Here is a 20,631-nt window from a genome sequence, read left to right on the forward strand (position 1 = left end):
TCTCCCCTGACCCCCCCCCCCCCAGTTAGGGTTAAACAAAAAAAACTTCTCCAAAGCTGATTACAGCCTCGTGAGGGAAGGTCCAAACAGCTTCACAGCCCCCTCTTCAACATTAGGAACTGGCACTGATGTCCAAATCTACATCAAAGTACTATACAACCATTTATATTAATGCATGGATTCAGCAATGCCTGACAGGGCAAAATCCTCCTCCTCAAGGAAGAGTAAATCTGTCTGGTGGACATCAGCTGTAAATAAACCCTACAACAGAAGGAAAAAATTGGTGTCCAGGACCAAGAAGGCACAGGTGCCAAATTGGAAGCAGTCTCTCCTTGGCCTAAACATGCAAATAAGTGTATTAGTGAAGTTCTCCAAAGCTAGCCTCGAGTCCAAATTGGTCACATCTGCTAAAGACAATCTTAAGGCCTTCTTCACATACATCTGCAGTCTAAGGGGAAAAATCCAAATCTGCTCAGAACTGATGGTCAAGGACACCAAGTACACAAATGCCGTGGATATAGCCAATCTGCTGACAGACAGGTTCATTGAAAACTTCAGCCCCTGTCTCCCCCATCAGTAATCTTGGATATCCCCAGCACCTGCCCCCCTCCCCTTATCTCTAGGGAACAAGTTATTACCCTCTCTCATAGGATAAAAACACAGCTTCCATGGGACCTGATAACATCCCAGGCTGCATCCTGCATCAACTCAGGCAGGAACTGACAGCACCATTAGGCAACCTATTCAACCTAAGGGTGAGTACCGGTTTCATCCCAGCCAAATGGAGGATGGCCACCATCATCCCTCTGCACATAGGTGGAGTGTCCACCAATCCAAGCAATTATAGACTCATCAGCCTAACTATCCTAATTTGCAAGCCATGGAACACATCATCATGGGCCACATTAAAAAGGACATCGGCAACCTCCAAACGCTTGATCCCACACATTTTGGTTTTTTCAAGGGGAGATCATGCCTGCTAAGTCTGGTCAACTTCTTGGAGGCAGTCACCAAAGCCATGGATGAGGGGAAGACGATGCATGCTACCTACCATTACCTGGCCAAGGCCTTCGACACTATTCCCCACTCATGCATAATAGATGAACTATCCCAGCTTGGCGTAAATCCGTATGTGACCAGATGGGTAGCTAACTGGCTCACTGATAGGTCTCACTCGGTCAGAAAATGGGAAGCTACCTCAAGTAGTAGACCTGTAATGAGCGGCATACCCCAGGGATCGGCCTTGCAGCCCCTGCTGTTTGGGATATACTTCTCCAAGGTATAAGCCAAAACCAGAGTCTGCAGCTGACCAAGTTTGCAGATGACTGCAAGCTGGGCACTGTCATCAACTCCCCCGGTGATGGTAGACATACTACAAGAGGGTCTCACCTAAACAAATGACTGGTGCCAGAAACACGGCCTCAAACTAAATGCCAAAAAATGTATCACCATTCTGTTTGGGGAGAGTGACGTCTCCACAAATTATCACATTAATAACAACATCCTAAGCACTCAAGCAGTTGTGAAGGGACCTGGGCACCCAAGTTGACAGTACTCTACGTTGGCTCACCTTATTAGTATGGGTATTTCTTCCAGCAACAAGGAAGTCATAACTTCCCTGTATTCCTCCCTTATCATGCCCATCATCGAGTGTAACGCCCCTTTCGGCATGTACCTCGTGAAGCACATGCAGCAGCTGGAGAGACCACAGAGGTTCCTGACCAAGACAATCCAGGGCTTCAAAATCTGGCCTACATGGATAGGCTAAAAGCAATGTCCCTCTACTCTGTGTTATACAGACTCCTTAGAGGTGGTCTCTGTCTGGCATACAGAGCAATCTCAGACCCCACCTTGATGAAATTGCTGTGTATCCACAAGCCAAACGCCACTTGCGTGACCCGCACACAAAACCTCAACTTCGTCTGCGACATCAGTAGGACTTGTTGACAGGAAAGATGCGTCTTCCAGAGACTCCCCCATCTGTGGAATAGACTCCCTGTCCACATCAAGCAGAGTACTTCATTATCCCTTCTAAGAAGAACCTGGATGATTGGATGGGGAAATAGAAAATACACCCCTGGGATTCCACCTGTGTCCCTGCTGGAAAGGAGCATCAGGTGCTGACATGTGGGAACATGGGTTAATTCATTGGCTATGCTTATAAGAGTCTCAGGGCTAGTAGCCTAGTAACTTGCTATCATACTATGATCCTATACCATCCGAATGTCGGGCCGCCCTTGGCAGGGGGTCCCTATCGTAATGAATACTACAACAGTGAAGAGAAGGACGTCTACCGTTATGGTAAGATCTTACACAAGTGTACTTTACTCATGGGTCAGTCTTGGGCCCAGTATTGTTTGCCATTTTTATGTCTGGTTTCCCACAATCTGATAAAATATGGTTGATTAAGTGTGCTGATAATACAAAAGTAGGTGCTATTGTAACATCAGTTGATGATCATAGAATCTGGCAATCATATCCAAATAGTCTACTGTTGTGGTTACAGTCAAGTTGTATGAAATTTATTGTAAAAAAAATGAAATTATTCATTTTGAGTAAAAAAAAGGCTCTCCATTTACTATTGATGATTCAGTACTACAAAATGTAGATGATGTATATAAGGGACTGGGGTGTGAGAATTGATGGGTCAATGTCTTTTGAACAGCATTTAAGGGATATTATTAGAAGATGTTCTGGAGGAATTAAAATATTTTACATGTAATATCAAGTCATGATCACAGAGTACTTATTCCCTTGTTTAAGACTGTTGTAAGACCATTGAGAGAATGTGGTGCTTCAGCTTGTTGTTTTACTAACTTACACCTTGTTAGATTAGAGAAAATGTAAAGATATTATACTAAACGTTAAAGAAGTTAAAGCACAGAGGTATAGGACTAGATTGGAGAGATTTTCTTTGTTTTCTCTTTTATATAAGTTTGTGAGAGATGATTTGTTATGCTGTATAAATGTATGTATGATGAATTATATGGAACTTCTGTTCAGATTACTGCTTTAGGCTTTAAATATGGGAGAAGAAATAGTAAGTTTGAAATGAATACACGACATTTACAGAACATCTTAGGTGTTTTCGTAATGGCATGGATTACGGTGTAGTTTATTTAATGGGTTATCTTATGGAATTAGAAGTGCAGGATGTTTGGCCATTTTGTAAGACTGCTATGGATGATTGGTTTGTGGAGAGAGAATTTGATCCAACATTTAAGAGTGGCAAACTCTTTGAAGGCCTTTCTAGGCTTTGAGTTGAACTGTAATACTGCAGCAGTAACCTCTGTGCCACCATTCCACTGGTTTTCAACTGTTTTACTTTCCATAAAAGTACAGACAGAGAGCAATAAGACTGAAATACTCAACTTAACTTTGACTAGAATATTTAACAGAACACAGGGGTCTGAGTCCTGATTAAAAAAAAAAAAGCGGTACTCTCTGTTAGTGGATAGTAAACAAATCTTTTAAGCAGAAGCATAATTGGCTCAACCAGCACAGTGTACCAGTATCACAAATCAGCGCTGTAAATAACCCGTCAGGGGAAAAAAGCTTCACTTTAATTAGCTAATTGTAGATCCATGATGCCCTCAGCAAAAAAAAAAAAAGGCCCAGTGCCTACAGTGCAGCCGTCAGCTTATTACAGATAGATCCACCACCCCACCCGAGCTGTTCCACTGAAAAGCAAAACAAAAAGAAAAACAAAATTTAGTATAGCCATCGGCTTATTACAGTTAGCTCCATGTCCACCCACCAAAGTTTTTCTTTGAAGAGAAAAAGAAATTGCATTACCAGCTTTTAAAATCCTGTATTGCATTAGAGAGAGATATGGAATGGCTAATCACTCTCCCCACAAACACTTTGCATTCAGGGAAGTTTCCCCTGTCACCATACCTTAGCTATGCTACAGATTACAAGGTTGTGTATTTACATTGAGATATCTCAAAATTGTTAGGTTTTTAGAGTGCTAATATCCATGGTGAAAGCAGACTGGAAGTAACATCATGATTCATGGAAGTTGTATGAATTAAGGTACTACTGTTAATCACACATTAAAGTAATTTTAATTTAAAAATAAACCCTCTGTGGTGGAAACCTAATGTAAACAAGCTGTATAATAAAAGAAAAAAGTTACAAAAAAAAAATAACCTTAACTCTTAAGATGCCAGTAATGCTCTTGTTAAACTTAACAAGGAAGTCCAGACCCTATTCAAAGCAACCAAAGCTAGATAAGAGGTACACATATCCACTAGGCTAAAGGATAACCACAAAACCTTCTTTAACTATGTTAGAAATCTTAGAAACAATGCTCTTCACTGCTCAGAGCTGGCAATAAAGAATTTCACTTACTCTGACCAAGAGAGAATAGCCTTTATTCTAGTGGACAAATTAATTTCAAACTTTGCCCCCCTCTCATTAATTCCCAGATCACATGCCTGCATCTACACCCCCCCCCCAGGTTTCCCAAGTAGTAGCAGTAGTCCTCAAGTTGTTATCCAAGACCAAGAACACTACTTCTTTGGACCCAAGTAACACCAGGCTTCCTGTAGGTAATCTGAAGCTTGACTTGTCAGACCCTCTACTGAGTTTATTCAGTGTCAGCCTGCATACCGGATTTATTCCAGATGAACTGAGGACAGCAGCAGTCATTCCCTTTTACATAGGTGGGGCATCAACTTACAACATCAGTTATTAACCCATAAGCCTGACTAGTCTCATCTGTAAAGCTATGGAAAGGATCATTATATAGTTAATAAATATGAACATTGGTAATTTACTAGCTCTTGACTCGAGCCAGTTCATATTCATTAAGGGCAGATCCTGCCTAATTAACCTGATTGACTTTTTCAAGAAAGTTACTTAAAGCAATGGATTTTGGCATTTTAGTACACACCACATATCTAGATCTCGCAAAGGCATTTGACACCATCCAACACTTTGGTGTTGTAAATAAACTATTTCAGCATAATGTAAATCCCTGTGTAACTCATTGGATAGCAGACTGTCTTGAAAGCAGAACCAGGAAATTAGAATGGGTGGCTCTACCTTCTCCAAAAGACCCGTCACTAGTGGTGTACTCCAGGGTTCAGTCTTTTTGCCACTCCTCTTTGGCATTTACTTGAAGGAGGTCAAATCAAGTGTTAAGGGTTTATGGCTGACCAAGTTAGTAAGCGACTGCAAACTCTGTGTCATTGTAATCTCCCCATAGGATACCAAAATCCCCCAGAAGGGTCTTTCTCAAACCAATAGATGGTGTCAAAACCATGGACTAAAACTAAGGGTCAATAAGTGTATAAGTATGTCCTTGGGCAAGTAAGACTTCCCTTGTAAATATCACATTGACAACAGACCCATGAAAATTGATGCTGTACTCGAGGATCTGGAAACCTGTATCAACAGCAGACTGTTTTTTGATCACAACATATCCGCTGTTGTAAGGAAGTTCTTTTTCATCACACCGTTTGTATCTAAAGGTATGGAATCCCAGTTCAGTGGAATAATTATTCCACTCTACTCTGCTCTCATCAGGCCAGTCATTGAATATAGTGCCCCATTCAGTATGCACCTATCCAAACACTTGTTTCAACTTGGGCACCATACTGATTTCTCCCTAAAAAAGTCAAGGGCTTAAATCACAAAAAATTATACAGGCCATTTCAAACATTTGTCCTTCTTGGTGTCATGCAAGCTACTGAGCAGTGACCACTGCCTCAGGTGTAGAGCCTTAACAGACCCTATCCTGTCAGATCTTTTACACATCTTCAAGTCCCAAGTCCAGTGTGTTAGCATGAACACCTGTTCAAGGGATGTCATTCTCTTTTGCAATGTAAATAGAACATATTGGAGGAATACATGCATATTGCAGAGAAATACCACTTATTCAGAACTGTCTTCCACTCCACTTAAAGCAAAGTACTTATCTTACTCTGTTCAAATGTAATTTGGATGACTTGATATTAAACCACAACTTGCACCCAGTTTAATACCCATGTTCCCCTTGGATAGGGGCAACAAGTAAAGGACCCAACTTATCTTTGTTCTACCTGCCTTTGGGTTATTCATATGCAAAATATAAGGCTATGAACTACCATGATAATGTAAGGCTAGACTTCTTAAGATCCCACAGATTGATAGCCTAGTAAGAACCTATGAACGTATATGCACAGCTTTATCATAGTATAATGTAATTAACAGTTTGCATTTCTGTTTTATGTTCAACTTTTTTCTTTTTTTTTTTTTTAATAACTGCATGCAGGTCAGTTTAACATTAAACATGTTGGATTTGGGTTTTACTTTCTCATTTTAGAAGGCATTATGTTTACATGTGGTGTTTGCTTTTTCCTCCTTGTATTCTAGGAACATGAAGATGAGGTGTTTCTTGCAATTGCTAAATCTGTGGAAGAAATGGTGGAATGTGATGTGGATTGTTACTGGCTGATCAAGTGCTTTGTTAATCAATTCAGCAACAAGTATGGTGATTCAGTACCTCATTTGGTAAGGGCCAGCTTTGCCTTTTTTTTTTTTTTTTGTAGGCAGTTATTAATAATTTTGTGATTGGCTTGACAGTGAAGTCTTTGTCATTATGTGTTCCTTCTGTCTATATCTCAGTCTCACTTTTTGTCTGATGGCTATAAATTAATTCAGTGGAAATTGTGTGCTGATTAACTCAGAAGGAGTGGATGCAGGCAAGGGTTGCTAGCCCAAAATACACAAATCTGAAATGTAGCTCTGCAGTAACCACTAAAACCATGAAATTGAGGTTTTTTCATTGTTCTTTAGTTCTCCAAATATAATTATTTATTGTAACGTGATGGTTGGTGCAAAAACATCAACTATCATCAGTGCTTTGAGAACCAGTGCCTTTCACAGTAAGCCCAGTGGACAGTGTTGCCTCATTTTGCAACATTGAGATGACAATATGCGGGCACTTTAACAATGCACTGAACAGAAAACTTTTGAGAGGAAAATACTACAGGCAGATATCATAGAATGATAATAATAATAATACCCATTTGTTAACCAGGTAGGCCCACTGAACACACATTCCCTTTTCAGGGGGCAACATGGGAATGTCTGGTTAAGTGACTTGCTGAAGGTCTTACAGTAGGCAAATAAGGGCTGAGGGAATCAAACAGTGTACCACAGGAACTACTGCTCAAATCATTAGTCCTCTGCACTAACTGCCAGATTTTGGACAAGTAACAAGCCTGTGGCACAGAATCATGTACAAGCGTATATCCTTTGAAAATAATGAATTTTTGACCCTCTGTCCAAAACATATTGAAAGGGTACCATAGTATATGACTGTCTTGCACAGTAAGGTAGCTTGTTGCAGAGCCTATTCAGATCTTGTAAAATGTAGTTGCTCACTTGCTTATTCTTTCATTCATTCTTTGACTACCTGCTTAATTTGCTTCAGAGCTACAGAATAGCTGGACCTATACCAGCACTTGGAAGATACAAGGAAGAGAAAATACTCCTGGATAGGGTGTCAACCACTTAAGGATGCTCACACAGAATCACTTACACATCACATTTGCACCTACAAATAGTTGGCATATGACACATATTTGGGATACAGGAAGAAACTACAAGTGTGCTGATCTCTCAGTCAGTTTTTGCTGATCCATCACGCACTTTCAACAAACTAAGGCCAAGTCATATCAGCAGTATGGCCATTTGATATTACATACGTGATTTGAGGCTATAACAGAGTAGGATGCAATGAATTATATATCTGATGTCATTTTCATTCATTCATCAAATGTTGGGCTCGGATCTGATCCGTGGATCTGACTTGGCCACTTTTTCCAACTCGTGGATCACTGAAACTCTCGAGCTCCTTCCTTTACCCATAATGCCCTAGTCACCTAACATACCTCAGATCTCATTTACTGGCATGGTGTTCGGATGTGGTCACTGTAAACTCTCGAATGAGCAATTGTAATATTTTTTTTTCATGAGTTAAATTTCGCTTATTATATTATAATTCTATTTTTTCTATGTATCTTTTGCTCTTTCCTCCCTTATGTAACTTTTATAACTTTTAGGAAGTTATAATTCTTTTATATTCTTATTAGCTTACTCTTTTGAGTATTCTCTAATACCATAGTTGGTAATACTGTTCCTTAAAGTACTTTGTTAGTACCCTGTTTGACTTACTATCATTGATTATTTTGCCCCTTTCTTGTTAAAAAAAAAAAAAAAACTTTTCTTCTAACTTGCTATACTTATTTTCTGCTATGTCTGATAATCCTTTAGGTTTTAAAAAAATGTGACCTGCGGCTACAAAATTCATAACTTTGAATGCACATTTAAAGATTTAAAGTGCATATATTGTTTAGGGCCTGCTCACCTTGACGCCGACTGTGACGTCCATAAAGGGTTTAATACCCATGCTTTGATTGACAGAAAGAGTAAGTTAATTCTTAGTGGCTTGCTGCCCTCTAAACCTGCTTCTACAGCATCTGGGGCTCAAACCCTCAAAAGAACAGACTAAAAGAGGAGATTCTCGAATTAGAGAGTCTCAAAAAAGATCTCTGGAGCTGACAACTTCAACTGCCTCAGCTCTGTCTTCAGAACCTCCTCTTAAGCATGCTAAGAAGCCAGATCCGACAACTTCAGATCCAAAATTTAAACCAGAAAAAATTTCATGGAGCCACTCACCTCAGATATTGTCAGATCCAATCATCTCTCAGTTCCCATCACCTTTTTTGGTATCACCCCAAAACCGTTCAACACTTTCATCCGCGGCATCATTCTTTCGATCTTCCAAGACCCTTAAAGAAGCTGATGTGGACAGGATGGTGAGGAAGTTGCTAAGGACACATATTCAAATGGGAGTTCTCCCTGTTCCAACCCATCAGGTCAGGAGATGCTTGCCAGTACCACTTCTACATTGTTAGGCCCTTCTCTCATCTGACCTTTAGTTTCAGAGCCATTAGATCCAAAAGTCCTGGAGTCTTCTGCCTCAGATCAGAAGATGTTAGTATCCTTGACTGCATTGGTGTCTCTAAATGGTCCAGTGCTGTGTTCCTTGGATCTGGACGACTCTTGCAGCCATAGCATTAGCACTGTCTTTGGGGTGGTGGATTCGACTCTGAAGCCGTCAGACCAGTCTCTGCCCCTTGGAGCATTGGTGCTGCACAGATTGGCTCCACCTCCTTCCTCGAGTAGCTTGCCTTCGGAGCAAAGGGAGTCGATGGTCATAAGCATGTCTTATCAGATCCATTGGTCTCTTTTTCTCCATGGCATTCTGCCTTTGAGGTAGTGTAGAGAGTTAAGACTTCTTTTCCTTCCTGTGCTCCAACTACAGAGATGTTCTTCGTGTTTTACTGTTGCAGTCATTACATTTGGGTTATCTGCATGCAGTAGCCCTCAATCGGCCTGATTAACAAAGTCTTGAGTCCTGCAGCAGTTGCTGTCACTTCTTCCATGACGTCAGGGGTATAAAACATGCAGCCGACGCCATTGCATCAGTCTTTCTTGCCGTGCAGTGCCCGAAGCAGAAGCAGTTTGCAAGTGCTGGTCGGCCGACTCCTGAAATTTTTCGTTTTCGAGTTTCAGAACCGAAGTCTTCAACTAAAGCTAATTACCCCGTTGAGGAAACTTTTTCTAGCTCCTCATCAATGTCAGTAAACGTTATAATTGCATTACTTGTGGAAAGCAAATACCTCATAAAGATTTTCATTCTTACTGTATTCCTTGCCTAGGCCCTGACCACGATGTGCCAATCAGCGCACTGTCCATCGTCATTATATTTTCTCCTCTAAATATTTCGGTTATCGGTTTAATTATCCAGAAATGTCATCAGTTAGCCATCCGACTACTGGGATTCCGAAAAAAACGCAAAGATAAAGGCAGAGACAGGCTGCCGAGGTCCAAAACTGACGACAGCGCTTCTCCTAAGCCAGTTGCCAGTTCGCCGGTACTCAGTGAGGCACTTTCGCAGCCCCTGATACCCGCTACTTCTGATTCACAGGCCTTTACTGAGATCCATTCGGAGTCCGGTATGCAGAGAGATGCTTCAACTATGGAACCTACGGATGTCTCTACCTTGGATGGGTCAGGAGCTGCTGTGCAGGCACTGGCTTCTGAGGGTGTATTCAGGCCTATGGACTTGCATATTAAACCGAGGCCTCCTTCTTCATTTAGGCCTAAATCTCGAACCATGCCTAAAAAACCGACGCCCAGGCCACATGCTCAGGCCTCTGTGCCTAAAAAAACAAATGATAAGAATGGCTGAAGATCTTATAACTCTAATCAGGGGAAGCCAACCTCCCTCTTCTAAGAGACCTAGGACTGAAGTTGTTTATGAATCTTCTGACCAGGATTCTGATTCTTCTGGTGATCTGGATTTGCCCTTATCTACTTATGAGGATTCTGATGCAGAGGACTCTATTCCCTCTGCTTCCCCTCCAGAGGATTTTTATTTTGGTGAAACCTTGCATAATCTAAGGGAGCATTTCCACTGGGAAAGCCAGGATTTTTTTGATTCAAAAAAGAGGCTTAGAGATTTCTTACTCCTGCCTCGGCATAGGCCTTTAGCTATTCCTCCTGTACTAGACATTGTTGATGATGCTTTTTTGGAGTCTATTTTGGCCCCTGATTCTTTGCCTCCTGCTCCCAGAAAACCTGACAGATATTACTGGGTTCCGGATTCACACAAGTTCCTTTTTAAAAATCCTATTGTGGATCCAGAGACTATTTCACAGGGACCTAAGGGCTTTAAGGCTTCTCCTGGTAAAAATCCTACCCCTTCTCATAGAGACTCCAGGGCACTGGATAGATGGGGTAAGAAGATTTACACTTCTGCAACCTTGGCCATTAGGGCTTTAAACTGCCAGTTTCATATGTTAAAGTATCAGCAACATGTTATTGGATTGCTTAAACAGAAAATGATGTTGATTCCTGACTGTGCGGAAAGAAAAGAATTACAGGATTTAATGCAATCTGCTGAACAAGTTGGAAAACATACTTTGCAATGCGGATTTGATTCATTAGAGGCCTCTTGCAGGGCTGCTGTTACTGGGTCGGTGCTCCGAAGGCATGCTTGGCTTAAGGAGCAATCTTTGCCTGATCGTGTTAAAGCTAAATTGTTGGATGCTCCCTTAAATCAGGACCGCCTGTTTGACAACAAGGCTGAGGAAGTTCTTAAAAAGATGGAAGATAAAGCTAAATCTATGCAAACTGTTAAAGATTTCTTACAAGTTCAGCCTCCTAGATTTAGTAGGCACTGACCCTCTAAGAATTGGTCCTTTCCAACCCCTTCCATGTCTTCTCAAGCCAAACCCAGACACAGCAGGAAACCCCAGGTTTCAGTCCTAGGGGACACACAAGACTAAGCAGTGGGGGGTTTCTACACCCAAATCAGGGAGTAGTAAGACCCCCCTATGGAAAACTGTCTCAATGACTTGCTCTTAAAACTTCCAAGCACTTCCCAACTGTATGCTCCTTTAGGCAGAAAGACTGGTCTGCAGGCCAAAAACTGGGAACTCAATACCCAGGACAAATGGGTTTTAAATATAGTGTCCCAAGGATACAGATTTCACTTCCACACCTTACCAACACCAAGCGGGTGACCAGATCTACCCCCAAATCAGTGGGCAGAGGCCCAAAATCAAGTACTCTCTCTCTTAAGCATGGGGGCTATAAAGGTTTGTACCAGAAGAGGAAAAGGGACAAGGTTTCTATTCAATACTTTTTCTGGTACCCAGAAAAGGCAATACATGGCGTTCTATCCTGGACCTTTCTACTCTAAATACCTTTCTGGTGATTCCAAAATTCAAGATGCTTACTCTTCACCAGCTGCTTCCTATGCTAGGCAAAGATGCATGGTTGGCAAAACTAGACTTAAAAGAAGCATACCTGCACATCCCTATCAGGGAGTCTTGCAGAAGATACCTACACTTCAAAGCAGGCTACATGCACTATCAGTTCTCTGCACTGCCCTTTGGCTTATCTACTGCGTCCAGGGTATTCACAAAGTGCCTAGCTCCAATCATTGCATTTTGCAGGCAAAGAAATATTCAAATATACCCATACCTGGACGATTGTCTAATTCAGGCAGAAAGCCAGGACATACATTTGAATCATCTGGCCTTTATTCAAAGGGTACTGACTTGTCTGGGTTACACCATAAATGAAAAGAAATCACACCTAGTACCCTGTCAACAAATTATATTCCTGGGAGCAAGCTTGAATACAACTTCCCAGATGGCTTTCCTCACGCCAGAGAAACGAATTCATTTGACAACCTACTTCAAACAAGTGGCCACAAAAACCCAGTTATCTGCAAGGCAAATACTGCAAGCCTTGGGGTTCATGGCCTCCTGCATTCTTCTAATTCCATATTCAAGGCTGCATATGAGGAAACTGCAATGGTATCTCAGAAGCCTATGGTGTCAACATTCACAGGATCTAGAAGCAATGATTCATATCATACCTTGCCTATGCCTAGAGTTCCTTTGGTGGGCAGAGGCCTGCCACCAAAACAGGGGACTACCATTCACACAAACCCCTGCCACCCAAATCTTAACAGACGCATCAGACTATGCATGGGGGGCTCATCTAGCAGGGAAGTGCATACAGGGCAAATGGAACCCAGGTCAAATGCACCTACAGATAAATCAAAAGGAAATGTTAGCTGTACAGAATGCTCTGACAGCCTTCAAGGACCACATTCTTCCAGGACAACTAATGGTAAAGACGGACAACACCACAGTCATGTGGTACATAAACAAGCAGGGGGGTACACACTTACCCCCTCTGCAGACTAGCCATGGCATTGTGGAACACAACCTTGAGCTACCAAGTGAATCTACAAGCTCAATTCCTGCCAGGAAAACTAAATACACTGGCAGATGGACTAAGCCGAAACCTCATGGACCCACATGAGTGGAAACTGGAACCAAGGATTTTCAGCTTGTTGACAAGCAAATGGGGGAGCCCAGATATAGACCTGTTTGCCTTCCCCCAGAACTATCAATTGGACATATTTTGCACAAGGATTCCCCACAAACTAGCTTGGAAAGTGGATGCTCTATCCTTCAGCTTGAAAAACCTATCAGTTTATGCCTTTCCTCCTCTGCCTCTGCTCTCCAAGGTACTACTAAAGATCGAACAGGGCAAGTCAAGGACGATTTTAATTGCACCAGACTGGCCACGCCAACACTGGTACCCCCTTCTGCACAGTGTGTCACACTTGGCCCCATGGCACCTGCCTCAGACTCCTTCCCTGTTGTCTTAGCAGGAGAACCAGATTCTGTACCCACAGCTGCAAACCCTGAACCTAGCAGCCTGGCTAATTACCTAATCTCTCCTTTACCACCCCTCAGTAAATCAGTGACGGATATCATTTTAGAGGCTAGGAGGCCTAGTACTAGAAAATCTTATGCTGCAAAATGGAAAAGATGTTGTACCTGGAATCAATCTCAAGGGATGAGTGCAGCAGTGCCCATTTTACCTCAGATTCTACAATATTTGACTGAGATGCTTCATAAGGGCTTGTCCTTTTCCTCCATCAAAATTCATGCCTCAGCCATTTCAGCTCATTATAGCACAGAGCCTCCCCTTTCTCTCACCTACTGCTCAAGCAGTTCTTCAGAGGGGCCAAAAAATTAAGGCCACCCAGGAGAGATCCAACTCCAGCCTGGGACCTTAACTTTGTCTTGGAGAAACTCACTCTTCCTCCTTTCGAGCCAGCCGCTACTACAGATTTAAAATTCCTTTCCTGGAAAACAGCTTTCCTTTTAGCAATCACTTCTGCAAGAAGGGTATCTGAATTACAGGCCCTTATGGCAATGGAGCCTTTCATAATCTTTTATGCGGACAGGGTGTCCCTCAGAACAAATCCCTCTTTCATGCCTAAGGTGGTATCCAGTGTGGCTCTTAATCAGTCCATTCATTTGCCTACCTTCTTTCCTAACCCACGGAACAAAGGGGAACGGATACTGCACTCCTTAGATGTGCGCAGAGAACTTTGATTCTACCTGGACAGGACTAAACCTCAAAGGAAATGTTAACAACTGCTGATGGCATTTGCTGCAGGGACAGAGGGGTATGCTATTTCAAAGCAAACCACTTCAAAATGGATAGGCCACTGCTTTCATTTCTGCTATAAGCACCATGGAAAACCTATCCCACAGGGCATCAGACCCCATTCAACCAGGGCTGCATCTACCTCTACAGCCTTTCTCAGGGGCATCCCTACAAGGGACATCCTAGAAGCTGCTACCTGAAGTTCTGTACATACTTTCACCAAGCATTATCATTTGCCAATTGTCTCTAAATCCAGAGCTGGTTTTGCCACTGCAGTCTTGCAGGGCCTTATAGCTGGTCCTAATTCTATTTAAATTCCTCCTCTCAACCTTAGCACCCAAATGTAATGACTGCAACAGTGAAACACGAAGAACATAGTACAGTTGTGTACACTTACCATAAATGTAGATGTTAGAGTGTATTCACTGTTGCAGTCCTGGTTGCCTTCCCTCCAGCCCCCTTTCTTCTTTTGGCTGTACCTCTACTCTCACTTACTATGTTCAAAAAGCTTTTTGGTGTATTTGCTTTTTGTTGGAGGTATATCCTTGTATTATAGATTTAATTGCTTCTCATTAGGGGAGCACCTGACATCCGGGGCAAGAAAAACTGATGTAATGGCATTGGCTGCATGTCTTATACCCCTGACGACCTGACATCATGGAAGAAGGGACAGCTACCGACGCAGGACCCAAGACTTTGTTAATCAGGCCGACTGAGGGCTACTGCAAGCAGATAACCCAAATGTAATGACTGCAACAGTGAATACACTCGAACATCTACATTTATGATAAGTGTACACAACTGTACTTTCCATTTGATTCTGTGTCGAGGGGCTCAATATTCTGGTCCACTGGAACAGTCAGCCCAAACCAGTCTCCAGAAATCCCAGCAGGGAATATTAATCTCTCCCCATACTTCTCCAGAGCATCCCACTGAGGAAGTCCCTAGGAAGAGAAAGTGTAAAAGGAGGCACTTAGTCTCCACAAGAGTCTGTCATAGAGGACACTGACTGTGATGAAGGGGATAGGTCCCCCTGATTACCACAAGATGATGTCTCATTTTGAGACAATTTGGAACTTGTAAAACAAAGGGATGGTTGGTCCCCTGATAACTCTTCCTAAGAGGAGTCTGTGTTCCTGGAGGCTTTTGGTGCTTGGCCCATATACCTCCTGTGTGATTCCGCCCACCAGTGAGCTTATTGATTTGGTCACCGATGAGCTCTTTGATTTGGTCTCAACAGGTGTTGAAGGAGCCTGATGCAGTTAATCCTATCCCTAAGAGACCAGATAGGATCCTGGCACTACCTAAAGATAGCACATATTGGAGTAATGGAGTTTCCATTGATGCCATGGTTGTAGTGTTAGCCACTAAGAAGGAACTGGAAAGCTAACAGGGAGTCTACGGCACTGGATAGGTTTGGGAAGTGTGCCTGTGCTTCAGCAACCTTCGTGCTTAGGCCACTGAATTATTTGGCACATTTTATGAGACTCCAGGTGGATTTGATTAAAGAACTTTCCAAATCCCTTTGTGGGACCACATCTTCTAAGGTAGAGAGCACTATATCCTCTCAGTTGGATACGCTCCAATCCATTTCAGATTTGTCCATGAGGCTTCTCTCACACACCTGAAGGTACTTCATGGGTGGTGGGTTCAGGCATTTCCATCAGAAGACATGCCTGGATGCGCGTGTGTGACATTGTGGAACCCTTCAAATCTTCCTTTGTCAGTGCTCCTTTTGACGCAAGTTCTTTATTTGGCCCCAAAGTTAGACGCGCACTCTAGGTGTGAGCAGAAAGGAAAAACCCTGCCTGCTGTGGGGGTCCATTTCTCAATCCCTCAACAGACCTTTTGTAGGAACCAATGAAGGGGACAGAAAATATAGTTCAAAAAATCCCAGGGTCCCTTCCAAGATCCTTAAGGAGACAGTTCCCACAAGGACAGAGGGGGGGAATTCTAATGGAAGATGCTGTCCACGGAGCAGGCAGTGGTCTGTATAACTAGAGGTCTAGTGATACTTTCTCTGACGGATCCCATCGGGCCTGACGTCCATCTCTGGAGGCAGTCATGGGTCATCAATCCTGCACCAGAGAGCATGGCTAGAAATAGATTCATGGTTGCGTAGGATACTATCCAGAGGTTATATAATACTATTTTCCCATCCACCCCATATCAAACAAAATCTCCAGTGTTCTGCCCAATCAGAGGGAAGCAGCAGCACTAGAAATAATCAAGCTGCTAGAAAAAGAGTCATCCAAGAGGTGCCCCCAGACCAGAAATTGTCCGGAACTTACTCAAGATTCTTTTTAGTGCCAAAGAATAGAGGAGAGTGGGGAACAATCTTGGATCTCAGCAAACTAAGTTGATCAGTTCAGTATATAAAGTTCCAGATGGTCACGATTCAGTCCATTCTGCCTTATCTGCACAAGGACAACTGGATGTGCTCGACAGATCTTCAGGATGCATACTATCTTATAAAAATCAACAGACAAGTCCAGGAGTTATCTACGCTGCCAACTGGGAGCTTGTCTTTACCAATTCGGAGCACTGCCCTTTGGTCTCACCATAGCCCCTTGGGTGTTTACCAAGTGTATGGCAGTACTTGCAGCTCACTTGAGACTGCAGGAATTCTAGGTGTTTCCATATCTAGACAACTGGCTCATAACCACTCCGACCAGGCATCATCTAATACAAGCTAGGGACTTCTTACTGCAGTTATGCTCTCATCTGGGGATCTCAGTCAGCTACAACAAATCTCAACTAAAGCCAGCTCAGATATTGTAATTCATCTTTGCTCTTTTTCAATATGACTATTCAAATAGCTTGTCTTCCTCTATCCTGGATCCAAACAGTTCAGTTCCAGGTCAAAAAGATCATTTAAGGCTCTTCTCTTGCAGCTCGCCTAATGCTTCATGCATTGGGATCCATGTCAGCAACAATCACTATTGTACCACTAGCAAGGTATCGTATGAGGATCCTCCAATGGACGCTTGCAACTCAGTGGTCTTTTCTCCAACAGCCTTTATCCAGTCAAATCAAAGTAATGCAAGCTTGCAGAACTTAACTTCTGTGGTGGATCCACTCCAGTCAAATACAAGAAAGCCATCCATTTGTCCTCTCTCAACCCAAGGCCACAGTGACAACAGATGCATCTCAGATCTGGGGGGGGGGCACTACTTGGGAAGGGAGGTCCAAGGCATATGGTCCCCCGAAGAGGCCAACATGCATATCAGTGTCCTGAAGATGAGAGCTGTCCTCCTAGCATTGCAGGGCTTCCAGGTCTCTCTCCTAACCATGACTGTTGCTATTCAGATAGACAGTATGTCTGTGGTCTAGTATATCACCAGATAAAGGGGAACCAGATCTTATCATCTTATCACCTTTGCAGAAAAGCTATGAGAGTATGGCAAGGGGTAATCTCCAATTGCTTTCTTATAGCAACATACATCCCAGGGAAGTCCAACTTGAATGCAGACAAGTTAAGCAGGTCTGTCTTAATGCCTCACAAGTGGCCTCTCAACATGATGGTGGCAAAGAGAATTTTCCTTCAGTGGGATCACTCATCCTGTGATCTGTTTGCATCTTCCCTCAATAACAAGTACAGCAGGTTCTTTGCTCTGATCGCCCCCCCCCAAGGGGGAGTCCCTGAGAGACACACTAATTCACACTTGGTCCTCCGGTCTCCTTTATGCTTATCCCCCAGTACTCTTCCTTCCCATATTTATCCAGAAAGCATCTCAGTTGAAGAGCACAGTTAGTTGCACCTTGTTGGCTTCGACAGATCTGGTTTATCTTTCTTTGGCCTCATCTTGTTCACCCACCCTGGATTCTGGATCCAGTTCCAGACCTTCTGTCTCAACTGACAGACATAACTCATCCAGACATTTCAGGCCTCAAGTTGACTGCTTGGTTTCTTCAGTTCTGTTAATTGCTAAACAATTCAGGCTCTCTTCCCCTGTCCATCGTATCCTTTTATCTTCCCACAGAGCTTCCATTTCTAAAGCTCTTGACTTTTTAGTTACAATTTTTCAATGAAGGGTCTAGATCACCAAATGCAAGTGTATAATTAACAGCTATTTCTAATTTTCATATAGGAGTAAATAATTCAAATTTAGCATCTTCCAAACTGCAAAGACTTTCACAGAGGAACATATCTACTTAGATCTCCATTAAAGGAACCTGTTCCTCGAAATTTAAATGTTGTTTTGCAGAACTTAACTCAACCCCCTTTTGAGCCATCAGTCAAGTGTGAACTAAAATTTCTGACCTGGAAAACTATTTTCTTGGTTGCTATTACTTCTGCCAGAAGGGTGTTGGAATTGCAGGTCCTCTCATCTAAACTCCCCTTATTTGATTTTTCCACAAGGATGTAGTATCTTTACAGACCAATCCGTCCTTTCAACCTAAGGTGGTGTGTGACAAAGGAGGTACTGCCAGCACACCTAGCTGGAATTTTGTAAGTAATCATGTCATTTGTGAATATCAACATGATTTATATAGAAGTGTGACAAAGGGAGATACTGCCAGCACAGCTGTGTAGAATTTTGTAAATGGTTATGTTTCATTTGTGAATGTCAACATGCTTCATGTAAGATGCTTGTGTTACAGATGTATTAGAACTGTATTTCATGTATGTATCAAACTAGGTTTGTACAGACATGTGTTGAAAATATATTTTATAAAGTACTGAGCTTAAAAATGGATCCACAGTGTGCCCTGCTGGAAGACAACAGAAATGTACATACACTATTGTAACTGTTGAAATGTATATATTTTAACAGTGGAAACTGGCACACAGGGGGTTAACTTCATTCCAGCAAAACTTCAGAAAAATAGCTAAAATTAAATTACTTTGTGACCACAATAGTCCAGATGTCTATACTAGGGAGCTCTCTGTGTTGTCTTGAAGGAGAAATAATTACTAGGCTTGAGATGTGGAAGTGTTTTATTGTTGTATGACTTCAGCAAGTACCAAGATCTGAGGAAAAGCCCTTGTGTATGTATTTTCACAGGTAGATGCTAAATACTGCCAGATTCCATCAATGGTTTTCCGAGCCTGGGAAGTGAGGTCATATGACAAGCAATGATGTCATTCTACAAGTTATCCCAGCAGTAATATTTGAGATATTAATTTGGGAAGTCTCTTAGAGAGAACATTCTGTATTATGTCTTTGACCTGACAACAACAACAACTAAAGAAGACCCATTCACCACACACTTGCCTTGCTCTGAAGTAAGTTAATTAGGGTATAGTAATTATTTTAGATATAGTCAGGATTATAGCAAAGCTTAATTTAGATGTTTTTCTTTTATTTGAGACTGTCCTGCAATGTTCTTTTGAATATTTCCTGTGATTTTGAACTCTGATGACACTGTACTATTTATTGAGTATTTTCTTGGTCTTGTAATATTTATTATTAAATATATTTAAACATTTCATCGTGGCTGATCTGTCTAGAGATGTTTAAGTTCTAGGAATACTTGCATATTTATTTGGTGATACTGTGTAGGCCACTCCTAATATCCTTGCTCTTGGTCAAGCTACCATTTGTATTAATAGTAACATTATACAGTACGATTGGACACCCTTTGTTAAGGGGCTTTAAAGTAGCTGATAAGGGGTTCTGGCGGCAGTGATAACTACCTTATAGTGTGGGCAGAAGGGGGCATAACTAGTAAACCTGTGCTGACTTTCCCAGGTGTGTGTGTGTGTGTGTGTGTGTGTGTGTGTGTGTGTGTGTGTGTGTGTGTGTGTGTGGTTGTAAATCAAATCTCCAACAATGTATGTCTCAGTTAGTTTAGTTTCTAAAGTAACTTTAGCCAATTTGTTGGCTGATTGTATTACTGTTGTATATGAAAAAGTGGGTTTGCCTTTACCAAAACAACCAAAAGCCCATTCCACCAGATATATGGCAACTTCTTCTGCCTTTTTATCTAGAACTTCCATGGATGATATTTGTGCAGGTGCAACTTGGGCTAATCCTCATATCTTTATTGCTCATTACAGATTGGATCTAGTCTCTAGGGGAAGAGCAGCTTTTGGATCAGATGTGCTCAAGAATATCCTTTCTTAGACTCCTCCCAGGATTTAGGCAGCTGGTGACTCTGTCTCAACAGTTGAGAAATGAATTAAAATGACAACATCAGATAAGTTATGTACTCACCTTGACGTTCCGTCTGTGTTATCCTTTTTCATTCTTCCTCAACTTTACTCCCACCAACTCCCTCCCCCCTTGTTTTACTTTTAGAAGGATCAAAGGATGTTGCAGGAACTGCTGTTTGTTTGTATCTCAGATTCTGTAATATCATAATTCCTTAATATTTTGGAGGTCTATGGGCAGCAAATAAGATCTGAGGTAAGTTAGGTGAATAAGGCATTATGAGTAACGGGAGGAGCTCGAGAGGTTCAGCTGGAAGAAGTGGCCCAGTTGGATTGGATCTGAACCAAACGGATGAGGAAGAATGAAAATAGACAACACAAGATGGAATGCTGTGATGAGTACATAACTTTTTTTTTCATTACAAAGAGCCTTCATCTTCCCCATCCAATACTTCCTGAGCCTATGTATATGCCTGTAAATCCAGAAAACA

At 42.1% G+C, this 20,631-nt stretch overlaps 1 protein-coding gene across 2 annotated transcripts in view; it reads left to right on the plus strand.

The window, feature by feature from the left end:
* Nucleotides 1–20,631, plus strand: part of TBC1D7 (TBC1 domain family member 7) — a 1,434,943-nt gene that overhangs the window by 584,681 nt on the left and 829,631 nt on the right. For both annotated transcript variants that reach the window (XM_044064902.1, XM_044064903.1), the window contains exon 4: nucleotides 6,361–6,498. In XM_044064902.1, coding sequence (XP_043920837.1) covers nucleotides 6,361–6,498 — 138 coding nt within the window. The remainder of the gene's footprint in view (nucleotides 1–6,360; nucleotides 6,499–20,631) is intronic.

Source organism: Protopterus annectens, chromosome 3.part0 (genome assembly GCF_019279795.1).
Source record: "Protopterus annectens isolate FY-2018-M chromosome 3.part0, PAN1.0, whole genome shotgun sequence".
NCBI lineage: Eukaryota > Metazoa > Chordata > Ceratodontiformes > Protopteridae > Protopterus > Protopterus annectens.